Genomic DNA, 19,793 nt, shown 5'->3' with positions numbered 1-19,793 from the left:
TTTGATGGCTTGACTCGTGTGTTGAAAGCTCGGTATATACAAGTTTTGTAAATAGCAGCAGGGGTTAGTTGGAAGCCCTCAAAAAGCATATGACTAACTGAATTACATGGCCAGAATGAGCTGCAAGCAAACCCAATGGAGAGTACCTGGCTGGAAAGGAAAGGAAGGTTGACAAACCAGTGGAGGACCCATCTTGCTCCTACAAAAGGGATTGTCTGGGCGATTGTGAGTTTGTGGATGGTGGACCTGGGCGTATCCAGAATAACTTAACTTGCTTTGAATCATCTATTCTATTCTAACCATGTGCAAAGAAATGACAAGGAACTGGAAACATGGATGCTGAAGCTTATTATAAGCTGAAGATGAATGTTGTTTTCTTGTTTACCTTCCACCCTACCCTCCTGCTTATGTAGTAAGTCTTGTAGTTTTTACATCTGTATGGAAGTAAAGTCAATAAATGCTGTTGGGGGTATTTTGAATGAATGAATTCATTTTTTCTGAAAACATTTACTAAGTCATGATCTTTGAAAAGCTTTATATTTCCTTCAAAAGCCAGGCAATATTACATCAGTAGTACAATTGTATGGTCCACTTTGACTCGTCTCACCTGTTTATGACGAGTAGAAGTAGCACTAGGTGATCATAAACCAGGCTTAGTGTGCATCTTAACTCTTTGTCTCTAGAACTTGAAACAATCCTACTCATTGACTAAAAGTTTACAACGTAGAATTATTGTTGCATATTTTTTGGGAAAATGTGTTGCACAATAAACTTTTAAGTAATGAAAAAATAATGAATTATAGGAACCTTCGGAGCAGAGCGAACACCTACCTAACCGAAAAAAGAGGAAGACTGTGCATCAAACCAATGATACAACCTCTCCTAATTTGAACACAGGTAAACTATTACGTATCTATTGTATTCTTCAGTGATTCAACTATATTCGGTCTGTTTACATTTTTTGACAGTGAGACAGTGAGTTGACATATCCTGTTTTGCCGGTATTCGGCAATGGCAGTATCTACATCTACATGTGAGTTTAATTTTGAAGAGTCTTCAAAGATTTTGGGTCCAATTCCTGTATTGGTTGTGCATGAAGAATATCTTTTCACAAACCTAGATAATGACGCACATTGTGCAACAACTGCTATATGGGGTTCCCTTGTCTCAGTGAGTGTGCTTCATTGTGTGGATGCACTTTTCGTCATGTTGAGGTCAGTAGATCCCCTGAAGATTAAGACAATTCTCTTGAAAGAATTGGCAACGTCGATGGCTTGATTCACGGCATTGTGGAATTTCTCTGAGTGAAACGTGTTCCAGTGTTACCTGAGCCATTCAGAGTGGCCCTCCTTGTTCGCTCCATCGCTTTGAAATCACGCTGTTAATCCTGTCAACTTTAGAGGTTGGTCTTCCCCCAAACATTTAGCTTACTCCCCTTCCGTGTGCTGAAATTTGTTTTTGCTGGCTTAGGACTCTCTGCACTTTACCACTTCTAATCAGTTCTAAGGTGCCTGTGCTCACTCCTTAAAACTTGGTAAAATTGGCATACATCTGAATGGCACATTTAATTTACTTAGAATTCCCTAGTAAATGTGTGCAACATGCACCCAGGGCATGTACATTAAATGCTATTAGTGGCCCTGTAGCATTTATTGTGCCACCCACTTGAGTAGCCTTTTAAAGCATCTCAGGTTTGCCATTGCAGCATGTGTGCAGTTTTAAACTGCCAGTTCAACCTGGCAAAATAAACCTTTTGTCAGGCCTAAACCTCGCATTTTAATATAGGTCAGCCTCAATGTAGGCTTTAAACAGCCCATAGGTCAGGGTGCAGTGTATGTAAAAAAGTTGGGCATGTACTGTTAAGTTTGACATGCCCTAATTGTGAAAAACTCCTAATTTCGTTTTCTCTACTATGAGCCTTACCTCTCCCATAGTATAACTTTGGGTCACCTTATTAGATTTAAGTGATAACATTTGGTTGGGAACAGGTAAATGTCATGTTCGGCCTCAACAGAATTGTAATTTAAAATCCTCTTTAATGGTCAAGTTGGATTTTAAGTCACTAATCAGAAAACGTCACTTTTAGAAAGTTGGTATTTTGTGTCCTAACCATTTGGTGCCTTCAGCCTGTGTCCTGGTTCACATGACTGTGAACAGAGTGGTAGTTGAACTTTGTGTATTAATTTCAGATAGTGAGACAAAGGAGGACTAGGTGTTGGCATGATGTGCAAGGCAGAACTGTTCCACCCCCACTTCAGTTTCAACTGAGCTGCCTGAGTACACTCACAAAGAACTTCACACCAGTCTTTTGTTACCCTGGACTTCTTGGAGCCTGGCAAGGAGGAGGAAATTCCAGAACCAACTGTCGGGGGGACTGGGAGCTCTAGAAGCTTCTCTCACTGTAAAGCTGGCACCAGGTATAAAGATAGGATCCATCAGACCCACTCGTCAGTTTACTCGTGACTTGCGGAGGACTCTCAGAAGCCCTGCCTTTTTCTTCAAGGTCTGCCCTGCAGTTTGAAACCTGCTTTGTCCCTCAGAGGACTGCCGTGCTGCTACCAGAGGGCTACCCTGCTGCCTAAAGCCTGCTTTGTACCTGCAGAGGCTTGCCCTGCTGTGAGGTCTGCCCTGCTGCGAGGTCTGCCCTGCTGCTTGAGGACTGCCTTGCTGCTTGACACCGGGACTATCAGATTGACTCCAAGGGCTAGGTGCATAGCCTCCTGATTGGCACTAAAGTTACACAACAACTTGAACCCTGTACCTGAACGCTGCCTGAATTGAGCCCTACCCTCCAAGTGGCGCAGACCCAGTCTTGGGCCCTTGGATGTGGTGCTAAAGGATCCCAAACAACCATAACCAAAACTTGCTCTGAGAACTAACAGGAGACCGGGTCCTTACTCCTCGACGATCCGGCCAAGGTACATCACTGGTTAGCCTGAACTTGTGGTAGCTGCTGCTAAGCTCATCTCCACAGCAGCAAATCTTGTTCAGAGGCTCCTCACAGAATGGGTATCTTGCCTTGTTGAGCCCTCGTCCGCTACAGCTTGTAGCTTCATCCCGCTGGAGATTTCAAACTTCCAAAAAAGTGACATAGACCGAACTAACAAATCTTAACTGTGACTTCGTCCTGCTGCTCCTCATTGACAATGCCTCCTCCTCAGTCACCTCTGACTGCCTTGTCCCGCTGAACTTTACCTTCTCAGATATTTTTCTTCAACATTACTTTTGGCCTTAAGGCCAGTTGATACCAGGCCCAATACACTTTGTGTGTCTGAACCACACTCCATTGCGGTCAGTTATAGCTTTTGACTTTGTCCTGGCAACTTGGTGTCCCCGATTGGCACTTTGATGTTTTAGGCGCTATTTTTCACTGAAAGCATAAAAACAAATCATACCTTTGGTTCTATAATTGAATGTATGGGGTTATAGTGTCAAATAATTTATTACAAATTCTCTATATTTCTCAATTGGTGTGGGATTTTCCTTGTGTTGTATTTTCACTTTATTATGTGTGCTGCTGAAATACCTAACACAGTACCTCTAAGTTAGGCCTGATTGCTTTTGTGCCAAGCAAACTGAGGGATAGGCACAAGTTAATTTTGTGACTTTTGTGGTTTAGCCTGGCAAGGACTGTGGTTGTTACTTAAGAGGGGGTTACACCTCCCCCCCCACCAACCAATAACTCAATTTCCTCCACACACCATTTGCAAGCGAATCCCTAACCATTATTCCGTACAGTTAGTAAATGGAGAGTGTTTGTGCTTAGTATAAATGTTTTGGTTTTAGCCACGTAAGAGTGTTTATGGTACAGTATTCTGCCAATATTCCTCCAAGCCCTCTGTGTTTTTCGGTTCTTGACAGGTCTATATCACAGGTTTGAGTTAAGGCACACTCACCACATCTACGGCTAAAACTATGGCTAGAATGCCTTCCCAAAATTAATTGCAGTCATTTATCCTTCTTTTTTTTAAAAAAATGTGTTTATTTGCATAGTAGTGAAAGCGCAGCATGCCATCGCCAACATACAGGTAAGAGGACAGCAACAAGTTCTATACAGCATATTGAAGGCATATGGAGTATACATTTTCTGCTTTGTTGTATCCGTAGTTAATGAAACAACCCCCCCACCCCCCAACTCACCGCCTACCCCTGCCCACGGCATCTCTTCCCTTGGTATTCCGTATGAACAGTTGAGTATGTACATTGGTATTGGCTACATCCAAAAAACAGTTCCTGATAGAGACAGTAGTCATGTCAATCAGTTCGAGGCATAATCGACATTATGGTGGGTTACCCCTGTGCAGCCCTGTCGTGGTGCACCATGGACGTCCGTGACAATTGTCCAAGCATTGCAAACCAGGCACAACTCAAACTGCGGGGGATAGGACATTAGATTCATCGTCTCCCCCTGCCTCGAAAGCCCCAAGCAATGTGAACCAGTCCAGTGATATCAATGTCTTCCTATGGCCTCTGCGTTCCTCGCGTTGTAGCGCTTCCCCCTCCGCCCTGCTCCAGCGTACAACCTCAGATCTCCACGTCAGGGTCAGGTGGTTTGGGCGATTTCCATCGTGTGGTTATAGCACGTTTCGCAAGCAGCATAGCTAAGTCAGTGAAGCGTGTCGACACACTCCTTTTGCGCACCGCTGGTCCCAGCCCCAATAGTGCACGTTCCGATGTGTGTGGCAGTATGGGCGCGCCCGCTGCAGTGAGCTCCTCCTGCACAGTGGACCAGAAATAGCCCAGCTTCGGACAGTTCCAGAGCATGTGCAGCAGTGAGGCATCATCCGTACCACACCGAGGGCAGGAGTCTGACGCGTCAGGGAACATAGCGTGTATACGGTGAGGGGTGAGATACGCCCTATGCATTATCATCAATTGAATAAATTTGAACTTTGGGTGCCTAGCCACTTTCTTGGGATATTGTAGGATACGCTCCCAGTCCTTATCGTTGAGTGGCCGTCCAGTGTCAGCTTCCCATTTTGCCTTTAGGGGCAATAGAGACGTCGCCCTCCCCGCTCTAATGCCGGTGGTAAGCCATCTAGTCAGGTGGCTACCCGTCCCCATGAGGTATTGCATTGACAGCAGCGGGTTAATGGGAGGCTCATCACCATTGCGCGTCCACATCATTGTCACGAAATGACGTAAACCAGCATGTAAGAGGAAAGAACCTCCTGGTATACGATGTGCCGTCCTGAAGTCCTCGAATGACAGCATGTGCCCTTCTGCAAATAGGTCCCCAACATGCATGACCCCTGCGTCGTGCCACGATGTTAGTCTTTGTGCCGAGAGCGTTCCGGACTCTAGTGGAATACCCAGCAACGGGATTGTGGGGGCGTATGAAGACTCTGGAGTTGTGTACTTGACCGCCTTCCGCCAGTAGCGTACTGCAAGCTGGAGGAGAGGGGGGTGTCCCTAGGGAATTCCGACCGGGGCAAGAGTAGTCCATGGATCCTCCCTTTGGAGCGATCCTCTTCCGTTATGTCCATCTCATGTAAGTTCCGGCCTGCTAGCCAGTATGCCAGCCACTGCAGTTGGCAGGCGAAATTATAGGCTCTGAAATCCAGTACCCCCAGTCCTCCTGTCTCAGTAGTCAGCTGCAATTTGGCATGTCCTAGGCGTCTCCGCCCCGACCCCCAAATCAGCTCCGTCAGTAGCGTGTCCAGTGTCCTAAAAGTTGTCGCCGGTATCAGGAACGGTAATTTAGTGAAGAAATAAATGAGTCTGGGGAGCACCACCATCTTAGAGATCGCTACCCTACCCATCACCGACAGAGGCAGCGACGTCCAAAACTGTACCTGCTACTTCAGCGCCCGTATTGCTCTGCCCAGGTTGCCGTCTATCATCTCCTCTGCACCTCTGTAGATTTGAATTCCAAGATAGCGGAAAGTGGTGTCTGCCATTTGAAAAGTGTATGTCGGGAAAGACAGTGGATCAGATAGACCGGTGGCAGTAAAACAATATCCGTATGACTTGGGCCCGCTAATCGTTAGGCCCGACAGCTGTCGGTATGCCTCGAAAAGCGTGGGTATTGGGGCTAGGTCACCTCGCATATCACGGAGGTATAGGATTATATCATCCGCATACGCGGACACCACATGAGTCTTCCCACCTCTCTGAATGCCCCGGTGAGAAGCTTCCCCCCGCAGCCGACAGAGGAGCGGCTCGAGCGCCAGAACAAATAAGAGTGGGGAGAGCGGGCACCCCTGTCTGGTGCCTTTGTGAATGGTCATGGAATCAGAGATACATCTAGACGTGCGCACCCGTGCCGTGGGCTGGGTGTACAGTAGCCGGACCCACGCAATATATTCCGTGGGTAGGCCGAATTTTGCAAAAGCTGCAAACATGAAGTCCCATCTGAGGGAGTCGAAGGCCTGTTTCAGGTCCAGACAGATACAACCCCCCGTGCTCATGTTATCTCGGTCTCGTGGCATCAATTGGGCCAGTCTACGAAGGTTTATGGCTGTACTCCTACCAGGCACAAACCCGCATTGGTTGGGGTGGATCAGCTGGGGGATGTATTGCGCTAACCTAGTGGCCAAAATCTTGCTCAGAATTTTATAGTCAGTGTTAAGTAGGGACAGGGGCCTGTAGTTAGCCAGTTGCATCCCGTCTCTACCCGGCTTTAGGAGGGAAGTTATCAGAGCCTGTAGAGACGTCTGCGGCAGGGTGGAAGTTTGCAGCGCCTCTTGATAAATAATCAGTAGCCATGGGGCTAGGATGTCGGCAAACGCCTTATAGAATTCTACGGGCAAGCCGTCCGTCCCAGGGGTTTTATTCCTCGGCAGGGCGCGTATCGCCTGCTTAATCTCTGGTGCGGTGATAGGACGTTTCAGGTCGTCGCTCTGTCTAACTGTCAGCTGAGGAAGATCTAACCCCTCCATGAAGTTCTCTAAGGCTACCCGAGATACGGGCCGATGCTGGCCGTACAGTGTAGTGTAGTAGTCCTTAAACGCAGTGTTGACGCCCATTTGAGTCGAGGTCAGCGTACCTCCCTGGTCCACAATTTCCAATATAGGGAGATGTGTCGTGGAGACCCGTACGATGCGAGCTAATAGAGCGCCCGACCTATCAGCCTGCGTGTGTTGTCTGGCAGTGTGTTCTCGGTAATCCAGTAAGCGTAAGTCCTCAAGCAGTTCGGCGTGTCTAATGTGTGCTTCTTGGAGTGGTGTAAACGGTAGGTTTGTGCCCGCTGCCTCCCGCTCCAGCATGGCCAGTTTGCCCTCTACGTCTTTAAGGCCAGCAATCACCTCCCTTTTCATACCCACCCGGGTGGCCATCGCCTCCCCTCTTATGTATGTTTTAAACGCGTCCCACTCTATTTGTCTGGTGCTAGCAGTGTCGGCATTTGCAGTGAAGTAGGTCTCTATGGCGGACGCCACTGACGATTTGAAGACTGCGTCCTCTAGGAGTTCCACAGGCAATCGCCACGTCGGGATTGGTGTCAGCACCCTACCCCATTGTATCGTCATCTCTACAGGATTGTGGTCCGAAAGCGTCTTCCCCATATGCTGTGCTGAGAGGACTGTCTCCAATAGAGGGCGGGAGCAGAACACTCGGTCTATTCTGGTGTGCAGTTGGTGTGGTGGTGAAAAGAAAGTGTACTCCTTGTCAGATAGGTGTTTATTACGCCAAGCATCAGTCAGGTCCCACCCGTCTGCCCATTGTGTCAGCGCAGCTGCTTGTTTCCTGCTGTCTGTGGCGTGTAGTGGTGGGTGCGATCTGTCCAATGTAACATCCAGCACAGCATTAAAATCCCGCCCAATAATCCAATGACATCCCGCCCAATCTATTAACACACCATTAAGACTGGTTAAAAAGTCTGATTGTCCTGAATTAGGCGCATAAACACCTCCGAGTACAACTGCGGCCCCATCCAGCATACCCTTCACAAATACATATCTCCCTTCTCTATCAATTCTCTGCTCCATGGGTTGAAAGGGCACAGAATTGCAAAGCCAGATAGCCGCCCCCCTTGAAAATGCAGAGTAGGATGTGGCAAAGAGTTGGCCCTTCAATTTCTTGGATAGCTTCGAAGTCTCAGCAGTGTTCAAATGTGTCTCTTGGAGGCAAGCTATCATGACCCCTCTACGGTTGAGCTGTGCCAGTATTCTATGTCTTTTATAGACCGAGCCCATGCCCCTCACATTCCAGGTGCACAAGGTGTACACATTAAGTGGTCCCATGACTGATCGTAGACTGTGTCAATGTTGCGCTCGTAGGTGAGCATACCAAATGTACCCTATTAAAGAGGGAGAGTGCCATATAAACAGTTAACCCCTGAACAATGAGGTCCCCAGATAAACAGACCGGGGGTCCAAACCTCGGTACCCAACATGGGTGACAATCAAACATAACCATGTTCATATGATGGGGGGTGTAGTCAATTCGATTCCGATCAGCGCTAGGCCTCGATGGCATAGCAAGCCCCAAGCAGGTTTTAACCCTTCAGGCCACCCTTCCGTTTGTGGCCAACCACAACAGGCATACAGGTCATACGTTACCACCCAGTTAGTTTTCAAAGCGTTGGTGTCAGAATTCCGCAGCCATTTGCGCCGTGATCTTGGGGAAGAGCTGCAGGCTGTCCGCCGACCCTGAGACCTCAGTGCGTGTGCCCGATACGCTGGCGACGTCCCTCGCTGTGCCCGCGTCATGAGCAGCCAGGGCTTCTTCCGTTAGTTCCACCACCGTCGGTTGCCCCTCCAAGCCGGTCGCCGTTTCTTGTCCAGTTGGGGGGTTCCGAGTTGAGGGGGATTGGCCAGTGTCAGTAGCAGGGCGTCGCCGGTCTGGCCGGTGTTGACGACCGCTGGTCCCACCCTCGGCAAATGGGTCCTGTGAGGTTGTCGGCGTGAGCGTCACTTCCATCCATACCTCCGCTTCCTCCGGTGTGTCAAAAAAGTGTGACTTGTTGCCATGTAGAATCTTGAGGCGGGCGGGAAACAGGAGAGCATACTTCAACTCCCGATCAAGGAGTTTGCGTTTTACCCCCAGGAAGGTGGACCGGGCTCTCTGCACCGTCGGTGTAAAGTCTGGGTACACCGACACAGTCTTGTCCTCATAACGGATTGGTGCTTTCTCCCGGGCTGCACGCAGGACTGTGTCCCGGTCCTTGTAATTGAGGAGACGAGCAATCAATGGACGCGGAGGCGCCCCTGGCTGTGGTGGTTTGGAAGGCATCCTGTGCGCCCATTCCACACTGTAGAGGGCAGTCAGATCTTCTGGGCCCACCATCTGTTTGAGCCAGTCTTCCACAAATTGGGTAGGGTTCCTCCCCTCGCTGCGCTCCGGAATGCCCAAGATGCGGACGTTGTTGCGCCGGGCCCTCCCTTCCGCATCATCCACCTTTTCCCAGAGTTGTTTGAGTTGTTTTTCCATGCCCTCGAGCTTAGTTGAGTGTTCCGTCTGCTGCGGTATCAGGTCATTAACGGCTATCTTCTGTTCCGACACCCTCTCAGCGAGTTTGTTGTGATCTGCTCGGAGCAGGGAGAGGCCCGTCGCCATGTTGTCTATGCGCGATTCCAGCGCTTCCCTCGTGGCCCTAATTTCGTTCAGGATAAGGTCCAATTTGGCGTCCTGCGATCCTTTCCCGGTCGGCGAGATAACGTCTACGTTTGAGGAGGCCAGCGGGTCTTCCGAACCGGTGGACTGCATGTCCGTCGATGTTCCCTGGTCCGGTGCTTTGCCCCTATGTCTCCCCATGGATCTGGTGTGCAGGGCGCCGCTGTGGTCGGCACTCACCCCCGATACAGCACTCGCGACGTGGCGGTGTAGATTGTCGTGGGAGCAGGCTGGTCTCTCAGCAGGGGGGCCGCGATAAGATGGGGCACCAACGTCGCAGGTACTTGTGAGGAGTGAAGGAGCTTGCCGTGTCTGACAAGTGTAGCGCTCCGGGTGGGCGTTGGCGCACTATTCCGGGTGTAAATGTGAAATGTAAATGTACAGGAATTTATATAGCGCAAATCACCAAGCGGTTTCTAAGCGCTTGCTTAGGGAACCCGTCCTGGTATTCCCCTGTGAGATAACCCCGGCAGGGTATCCACAAGGTGAAAGCCAGGCATCCCGCCGCGAGGGGCCGTTGTGGAGATTAAGCAAGCTATTGCCCAGAGTCGCAGAGTGTGAACCCGTGAATTGAGTAGGCACCGGAGCGAGAATTGTCAAGTCCATGGACATTTTAGGACTCAAGACCCCGCCGAGCCGGGAATTGAACCCTGGTCCCGGGCTGACCTCTGCTTCCAGGTCTGCCTCCTCTAACCACTGAGCCACACTTCTCCACTGCGCCACAGCGGTGCAAGGTGGAGCAGCGTAAGTCGGTGCAGGCCGATACTTCCTCACGCCGGAGGCAGTGTGAGGGGCCCCTGCAATAACGCGCAGCAGTCTCCGCAGTGGTGTCTCTGGGCGCGGCGACTACACCCCCAGTGTCTCAACCCAGGGAGACTCCGGGGTCCGCTAACTCCTGTGTGCGCATACGGAATCAATGAGTGCCTCGGTGGGCATCATCTGCCACTGCATACAGGTCGTACCTCTGGGCGCCGCTCCTGATATCCCCTCTCGTCGACGGCGCGGTGAGCTGGCGTCCCGGGAGTCAAAGCAAGATGGCGTCCCTCGATGGAGACGCAAAGCCGGGTCCTGTCGTGTTGTCGCCGTCCGCCCTCTGGTCGACCCAGCAGGCCCACTATGTCGGGGGGGGTGGGGGCTGTCCTCGCTGCAGGCGGGCTGCGTGTAGATGAAGTGCCAATGGCGCAGGCGCTTGCGAAGCGCGAAGGAGTTTGCTGGCTCTACGACAATGGCAGCGCTCTGGGTGGGTGCCGTTGCGCTATGCCAGGTGTCGAGCGCACCACAGTAGCGTTAGTTGGGGCAGCGTGAGTCTGTGCAGGCTGGTGCGGCACGCCGGTGGGCAGTAGGAAGGGCCCTCGGTAATAGTGCGCAGCAGCCCCCTTAGTGGTGTTTCAGGGCGCGGTGGCCTCGCCCCCGTGTCCCGACCCAGGATGTCGCCGGGGTCCGCTATCGCCCATGCGTGCCCACGGACTCTGTAAGGGCCTCTGTGTGCCTCTCCTACCGCTGCACAAAGTTCGTACCTCCGGGCGCCGCGTCTGGCAACCCCTCTCGTATGTGGTGTGATGGTCTGGTAGCCCGGGAGGCGAAGCAAAATGGCGTCCCCCAATGAAGTTGCAGAGCCGTGCCCCGTCAAGTAGTCGCCGTCCGCCCTCAGGACGACCCACCGGGTCTCAGGGCACCTCGGCAATTTCCCAGCACCAGGGAGCCGTCGTGCAGAGTGTCGGTCCCCCGGGGTGCGCAGGCCTCGCCGCGGTGGGGCGCGCCGGTGTGCCGGTCCGAGTTCGCCGGCAATGCGGGTCGGACCCGGTGGGTCGAAGGTGGTCCCTGCAGGTGATTCAGATCGTGGCAGGAAAGACAGGGAGCCAGGCGTGCAGCCGCAGCCCGCACCATCAAGCTCCTCCAGCAGTCATTGAGCGTCGCGCCGGCCGTCCGCTGCAGGGCCAGGCGCGCTGTAAATCGAGGTCATGGCTCCGCTTGTCGGCGCAGGCCCAGCCAGCCAACGCGGCGGCACTCAGCTCCGGGCAGCGTCGGAAGGCAGCTGCCGGTCGTCGCTGCCTCACCAGTGTCAGCGGAGCCACCTGGGGTGGATCTCCGGTGGGTGGCGAGATCAGGAAGAAGGATAAATAGCAGGTATCGCGGGCTACGGACGGAGCTCAAAAACTACACGTCCGCCATGATCGGCTCTTAGCCACGCCCCCCCCCCCCCGTCATTTATCCTTCTTACTGTTGTTTTTCACTCATGTCTTGCCATAACTCACTGGCACACCTACCCTGGTAAGGAGATATTCCTGCAATCCACTTTCCTGCCAGCAGCACGTCTTCCATGATGCATTAGTAAGTTTCCTGTTCTACTACTTGCGTTTTTTCAAATCTGGGATTGGTCCATAGAAAAGCTTCGGAAAACTTACTTTTTGTGTATTTGCTTGTATTATTAGCTGTCCTCTACGATAGATTGTGTCCATGATTGACTGGATCAGAGGACGTGCTACAAAATGAATGGGCTGCTATAGTCTTGCTCCACATACCCTTGAGTCCTTCCACTTTAGTCCGGTTTTTCATCCGAATGGTTGGAAGAGCTGTCTACTTCATACACCATATTTCTGTAAGAACTACTTGGGTTCTTCCTTTGAATTTCTCACAGGCACCCTATCCAGGCTGTAAGCATTTTTCTACCTCTCTGGGAATCGCATTTTGTGCTGAACATCATCTTTGGATCTGAGCATCCCCTCACAGATCTCATTTGGTTTCAAGAAACTGAATTGAGTTAACATCTTTTTGCAAAGGCTTCTGCCTAGATGACGTGTTTTTTCAAGACAGTACATTTCTGCGGAATACTTCTAAGCGGAGATCCTTTACCTTGTTGATGTTCACCAGCCATAAAACTGGATCCTGAAAACTAAAACTCAAAAGCAAGACTCTTGTACAATGGTAGGTGGTGCCATGTGGCTCCCCATCAATGCCGTTCTGCTCCGGAAGTGACAAATGGAAACGCATATAAGCACCACACTTGCATGCTGATATCAGTACCTTTCTTTACGCATCTTCAAACGCTGATCATGAGCTCAACTCATTTAGTCTATTAGAAGATTTTTCTACCATTTTTCTCAAAATTTGACTTGTGGCCCTAATAAAATGACAGGATTTAAACCATGTAGAGACTGTTGCAAACAGATGTCTGTGCCAGGTTTGCATCTGGTGCTTGGGGTGGAAACACAACTCCAGGGCCTGTGACAGCTGCACCCAGATGAAACTGAAAACATTACGGGATTGCAAAGCGAAGTTCTAGATCTCAAAACACTGCAAGACCACAATGCCATTACTGGTTAAAGTCGAGAGTAAGGTCTAGCTCCATATCTTCGTCGCTGTTGAAGTTTTTGGGTAAGTGAAAGTAGAAACACAAGAAGCTTATTCTTGAGCTCCAGAGAAGGTGCGAAGGTGTTCCACACTGGTGTTGGTGCTGGAAGAGGCTCCACAACCTATAGTGGTCTGCCAAATTTGTCTCATTCTCTGCCTAGGCCATGCTTTGAATTTGCTGGAGCATTCTTCTTTGTTCAAATCACCAGCTGTGATGATATTTCATGAAGGTTTACACCATATGTAGTTCCCGAAACCCTTTGTGATGCCACCATGAGACTTGAATCTGGTTCTCACTTTTTTGATGTGCACTCCTTTTGAGCAAATGCACAGTTGTCCTCTACACTGTTTAAAACTGAAAACATTATTTTTTGGTTGCAATAATGTCAGCATGTAGCATTAGTAAGTTTCCGGCACTTTTCTTCCACCCGCCTCACACAACCTTTTTTCCAGGAAAACTGGTTTTAAGGGCTCGAGCTGCATTCCTGCCAGAAGTAGTGGCACCTTTTCAAGTCAGACAAACTATCACCCTTCTGATTTTCTTTGATCTGCCTTACCCTCAAAAGAAAAGGAGGGACTCCTTTGTTTTTATATAGGTCATACCAGAGACCATCGGGTCAATGTTCAGCTCTTTGTGGGCTTCTCTGAAGTAACAAATGGCAAGGCAGTGCAGAAAAGTGCCACCTATTAGGGGATCGACCTCTAGGTGCATTAATGGCTCCTTCCACTCAAGCCAGGCTGCTACTACTGCACTGGCTCATGGAGTGCCTTTTCTGGATATCTCTCAGGCTGTAACTGTGACATCAGTGCATATGTTCACCTAAAGCCCTATTGCCTGTAAAGTCAAGTCTGTCGGGATGGGCCTTTTGACCTGATCAATTCAATGAACCTACCTCCTCTGGAGGTATGGCTTTGGTATCTATTCACAAGCTGCGCAATCTGTGGTTAGAAGTATCAATCATATGAACAAGTTACTTACCTTTGGTAATCCTTTTTTGGTGGAAACTCTATCTTGTTATATTCGATATTGGTACCCTAATAGAGGTCCAGGGAACATCGTACACTTTCCCGACATCAGCTCCCATCATTTCATATGAACGAGCCTTATAAGGACATAACTCCAAATAAGTAAAAACTGCCTTGTATGGACATAACGCCTTATAAGGTCTGCAGCCTTTTATGGTCTTTCACCTACTTCATGACGAGGGTGGGTTCTGCCCGAACGATACGGCTAAGACGTCATCCTTAGCACATATGAATAATTAATGAGTACACTCTCCAGGAGGTACACTTCACCTCTCCCATCGACGCTCAAGGTTTAATCCCCAAACGTCATCCTCATACTGAACAATGGGTAACACCCGCAGATAGACTATATAAATATAGCACCTCTTGCTATCAGTAAGCAGGAGGGACCCGAGACTTCCAGGCCACACACTGGCCAGAGACGCTGCGGCTCCGGCATGACATTGCTCCAGCTGACAGTGGTCTAACCATCCCTTGCGGGGTGTCCAACTCGAGACCAGGACAGAGTCCCACACTCTCATCATTCAGGTATGGGGGTTCAGCTCAGTCATACTTATTCTCTGAGACCCTACTTACAAAACCCAGAGAAGTCTGGAGTAGGTTAGAAAAAACTTCGCCACAGCTGAGTAGGCGAGACATCCTATGTATTGGCTGTTGGTTATTGAAGCTTGAAAGGAAATATTCCCAAAATTGTGCATAAAACATTTTCAAAATTTCCTTGTACGGTAATTCCATGTCTTAAACACGATGGCGGGCGAGGAGAGAAATTTACACCCATTAGACGATTTAGCCTAGGGACTTAATCGGTCTGGTGAGGAAGATGCAAATGCAATACATATTGCACCCAAAGTAAGACCCACTTTAACATTTAAACTACTCAAACATGGGTTACCACCCAGAGGAGGTGTAGTAATATTCATGATAGTGGCACACAAAGATTTCAAAACAGAGGTATTCTACTTATGGGTTACATTCCCAGAAGCAGATGCTGTAACAAAACTTTTTTCATTATTACACAGATGAAGAAGTTCCAGCGGCTTACACTCCGTTTGAGGAGATTGAGATTCTGCTTACTTTCCTGGAACATATTTCTGGTTTAATGGCACCCTACCCCACATAAAAACAAGAGCAAGACTTGGTTGTTTAGGAAGACCAGGAGCAACATGGCCGATATTAGCAACCTATGCACCATATCCAGACATTTACACAATGCCACAGGATACCACTCAAAGAGTTGATAAAACTCTACAGAAATATGACACGTTTTGTCTAAAGGACACTAGCGGTCCATCCTACAGTAATTACAACTACTGCAGCTCCTACACAGAGCTCAGGTACTAAAATGACTCCACAAACATTACACGCGGTAATGGGCAAAGTGCCCAGACAACGTGAACAAATTCCTTCCTGGGTAGCTCAGAAGATAACCCAGTTAGAAGCAGTATTTCCAAATACAACACCATTTGAAAGACACAGAATGTTAACAATCTGTTTGCCCATGGTGATTACACCACAGTTAGAGGATTGCACCTCTTGGGGTGCAGTCTTTGCTGCCATATATACCAGAACACATGGTATTCCTTCATTAGCAGTAGTAACAGATGTATTAAGACGTAAACAAAATGACTATGGAGCAGAACCTGCCCTAAACTTATTGATGAAGTTATTAAATAACTACAACCAGGTGTCAGCCATAATACTAGCTGCATCAGTGGCAATCCGCGAACAACTAAGGGAGTTCTCACCAATAGATCAGGAGGCTGAACTACCCAAAATAATTGAAATTGCATACGCAGTACTAGGCAGAGATAGTTTGGGGGTAAAAGCATTAAAACCTCAACTACAGGGCAGTCCTGAGAAGGTTAATTTTAAACAAGCACCTACTTCTTCTAAAAAGAAGTGGGATAATAAAAATAAAAACCTCTAAAGACAAGAGATCTCAGTCCTGAGGTAGGTCTCCTCCACAGGAGCCCTCTGAAAAGAGGTATAACCTCAGGAATAGGGATAATATTAGGAAACCTGACAGGTATCGGGATACTGATACACGTTCCTCTAGTTCCTTTCAGGGCTCGAAGAAAAGCTCCAAAAGGGAAGGACGGTCAGAAAATAGAGAGGAGCGCACACAGTCCAGAGAAAAGCAGCGCGCTCAAGACTTTTAAAAAAGAAGATAAGCAAAATCCAAAACCTCAATTTAAGAAAAAGAAAGTTGCTGGTCTGAAAATCAGACATGCCCAGAATTCTGAGGACACAACTTCTGAACGAGGAATGGGCTTTGACGATGCTAGACAGTGCGGCAGAAGTAACAATAGCTCGCCTGAACCTGAAGGAATTTCTGGTGACAGCGGAGTTGAATGATTACATCACAGTGGAAACACCAGACACCAGAGTGAGCGTCCCACATAGGTTATATGAAGTAACCCTCCGGCTGGAGGGGGACAAGCCCAGGAAAGTGAAAGCTATTTTTTGTAAAAACTTAGCATCTGGTTATGACATCCTGTTAGCAGAACAAGATTGGCCGCCTGCATTCGTTATGGAGTGCCCCAGGGGCGAAAGTATAATTTTTCCTGCATTTTCCAACTATGTTCCCGTTCACTTAAAACATGCTTATGCGCAGGAGTGGGCAGTAGCCCAAGCTCCAGCATTGTACAAAAATCACGCAGGGCGGGATGAGAACTCAACCTACCACGTCATCCCGTTAAAAGTTTTACCTAATGCTCTGAAGCTAAAAAAACAGGTCAGGGAGGTCTTAGATCAACTTGAATACCAAGGGGTCATTGAAAAATGTACCTCCTCAATGAACAATCCTTTATTTCCTGTCGCTAAACCTGACAATACATATCGTCTAGTTTTAGATTATAGACATTTAAACTCATGCTCAAAGACATTTACTGTCCAAAATGCACATAGTGCCGCATTAATGAACAACATTGTGCAAAAGAAAAAAAATATATACAAATCACACCTGTACACAAATGCAGAAATGCGTTTCACTTCACCAGAAAAAATTCTGACTGCCATTCAGACTGCGGTAGCAAGAAAAGGGGCACTGGCTCAGGGGAAACGCATTATTGTCGTAACTCCAGTACCAGCTTTAGAAGCTGTTACAAAAGCCAGCATCCTGAATGCGAAAGCGTAACATCCCAGGTGGATACAATGGGCTAATTCTCTTACTGCAAAAGACATTGAATACATATTTGGTCCCAGTTTAAAAATACAGGCTTTCCTGCAATATGAACAAGAATATCCTCTACCAAATGAAATCTTGCCTCTTGAACAGTATGAATATATAATATACACTGACGGATCTGCGCAACCGGCCATGGGGAGGAAGCAACAATATTTTTTCAGCGTATGCAATCGTAAAAGGTCACATGCATGATGGCAAGTACCATCCTAGTTGCATAAAGACGCAATCTTTATGAGACTGCATGGCTCAGTTGGCAGAATTAAAAGCACTGATACTTTCACTTGTAAATACGGATCGAGAATTCCCCACACTAATCATGTGTGATTCCTTTTACCGTGTACAGTCGTACAATAAGTACTTACAACATTGGGAACAAAACTGGTTTAAAGATGCAAAAGGTGGCACAAATAAAGCACAAAATGCTAAGGGAACAGGTAGCAGAATTGAAATCCGAGCTACCGAGGACTCACATGATCCATACACTGAGTCATCAACGTGATGTTGAAGGGAATTCATTGGCTGATGAAGCCGCAAAGGGGGCTGTTCGCAAAGATTCCGTGTCTGCGCTGACTCGTTTAAAGACGAGAATAAATGGAGATATAGTGATAGCTGTCATCGCATCACGCAAAGGCAGCACAGCAGTACCTAAAAAAATTCCACTCAAATACTCCTACAAGTTAGATGCACAAAACGTTCCATATGTTCGAATTCCTGGAGTGGGGGATAGAGTAATACCAAATATGGATTGTAGGCAAGCTTTAATATTAGCTGCACATGAGGGTTTGGGCTCTGTGCACACAGGTGTTAGAGAGACTATATCTTTACTGAAACAGCGCTATTGGTGGCCAGGGTTATCTAAGCAAACTAAAGACCATGTCTTGGAATGCGACATCTGCCAGCAGATGAAAGGCTCCACCGTTGCACGCCCGGCAGAGATGCCATTACTGAAGTCAGAAAAACCTTGCGCATGTGTGTACTTGGACCACTGCGGCCCCTTACAAATGGACAGGGTTTACAGATATATCATGGTGGCAGTGGAATCCTGCTCAAGATTCCTATGGTTATGGCCTCAGCGTTCTGCTGACGCTCGAACTGTTATAAAAGATTTGCGAGTCTTTATTGGTACATGCGCAATTTGCATGTTACACTCTGACCACGGCCCTGCGTTTAGCTCTCCGGCTTATAAAGAGGCCATGGAAGGTATGGGCGTAGCATTGAGGTTCTCTTCTCCGTATCATCCTCAGGGAAATTATGTTGTGGGGAGAAAAAAAACGGGACTTAAAGCAGTCTTTACCAGCTAGGGTATTGGCCAAGGGCGGTACTTGGTTCATACACCTTTATGGGGTCCAGCAAGCATTAAAAAACCAGCCAAGAAACTCACTAGGAGGTGTCAGTCCATATGAGTTCATCATTGGGACACAAATGTGGGTACCTGATCTTGATTGTGAAGGCGCAGTGGCGGATTAAAGACAATTTGATATCCATGATCGTTTAGCTGTTTTACAGGATCTAAAAGAATCCAGGATGAAATGAAGCAATGTCCATCTAAAACAGACCGCCTATGAAGAAGTCAAGGTAGTCAAGGCAAGTCCTGTCTGGATCCCAAAAGTTGGAGATCTGGTCAGAGAGAAAATTGCAGACAAAAAGGAATTTGGACCTTCTTACAGAAAACCTGTACCAGTCCTTGCAGTACACGAAACAAGAACTGGGCTGCTCCCGCCTCTTGCCGTAAAAAAGGAGGAAAGATTAGTCTCAATCGACTTAATCAAATCACACTATGTGGCCACTACTAAACAGTAGGCCTAGTGAACTCCGATGTAGCAGACTTCCTCCTCTAGCTACATTCCAAGAAGTTCAAACAGAAAGACTCATCACGTTTGAAGAGCCACCTGTAAGGAATGAAGGACTGAGCACCGATGCTATGGGATTTGTTCCACTTGAACCGAACATTCAAATTCAAAACGAAAATCAGAATAATTCACAAGTTGCAATTCGACCAAATGTAGACGTCTACATCAACTTGCCTCATTGAGAGGATAATAACATTTCAACCAATCCTGATGCAATTGCTACAATTAATCAAACAGCATTTGGCTATTTCATTAACTTTGATACGTTTTCACTGGATCCATGCGAGCCAGAAACAACGCCAGCCAAAACACCATTCAAGCAAGAATTAAAGAACTTCTTCTCTTTCTTCAAAAGACATACCTGGTATCACCTTAGATTGAACTCTGTGTAATTTCTGGGATAATGTTTTTCTTTTATGGCTGGGTTTAGTATTGACTTTTAGCATGCTTATTAATGGACATTATCTTCAACAAGATTCCAGAGCCCGAAAGGTCAACATCCTCCTGAAGCCACATCCATCATCACTTCATGAACAAAGAGACGTGTCATCAGTGAACATCACAGCTGTTCCTATACCTTGTGGTATAGTATGGGACAAAGTTGATTTTAACATATTCGGACTGACCAAACTTTTAAAAATTAGTCATGTAATTATAATCTCATTAAGTGATTTCATTACTTCCAGTACATTTTCTGATGATTGAGATACTGAAACAGTAAATAACATGTTATCTGATCTGGAAAAACTGCTGCATTTTCTAATACTGAAATGTTGGAGGGTTCATCAGACCATGACAAATTGTACTGCTATCAACTAGTAAAG

At 47.8% G+C, this 19,793-nt stretch overlaps 1 protein-coding gene across 2 annotated transcripts in view; it reads left to right on the top strand.

Annotated features, from left to right (window-relative positions):
• The window catches only part of CENPU (centromere protein U), a 457,607-nt gene that overhangs the window by 230,691 nt on the left and 207,123 nt on the right, over positions 1 to 19,793 (top strand). For both annotated transcript variants that reach the window (XM_078678017.1, XM_078678018.1), the window contains one exon: positions 804 to 897. In XM_078678017.1, coding sequence (XP_078534143.1) covers positions 804 to 897 — 94 coding nt within the window. The remainder of the gene's footprint in view (positions 1 to 803; positions 898 to 19,793) is intronic.

This window comes from Lissotriton helveticus, chromosome 2_2, assembly GCF_964261635.1.
Source record: "Lissotriton helveticus chromosome 2_2, aLisHel1.1, whole genome shotgun sequence".
Taxonomy (NCBI): domain Eukaryota; kingdom Metazoa; phylum Chordata; class Amphibia; order Caudata; family Salamandridae; genus Lissotriton; species Lissotriton helveticus.
The sequence above is the reverse complement of the archived record's forward strand: the minus strand, read 5'-3'. Positions and strand labels throughout refer to the sequence as shown.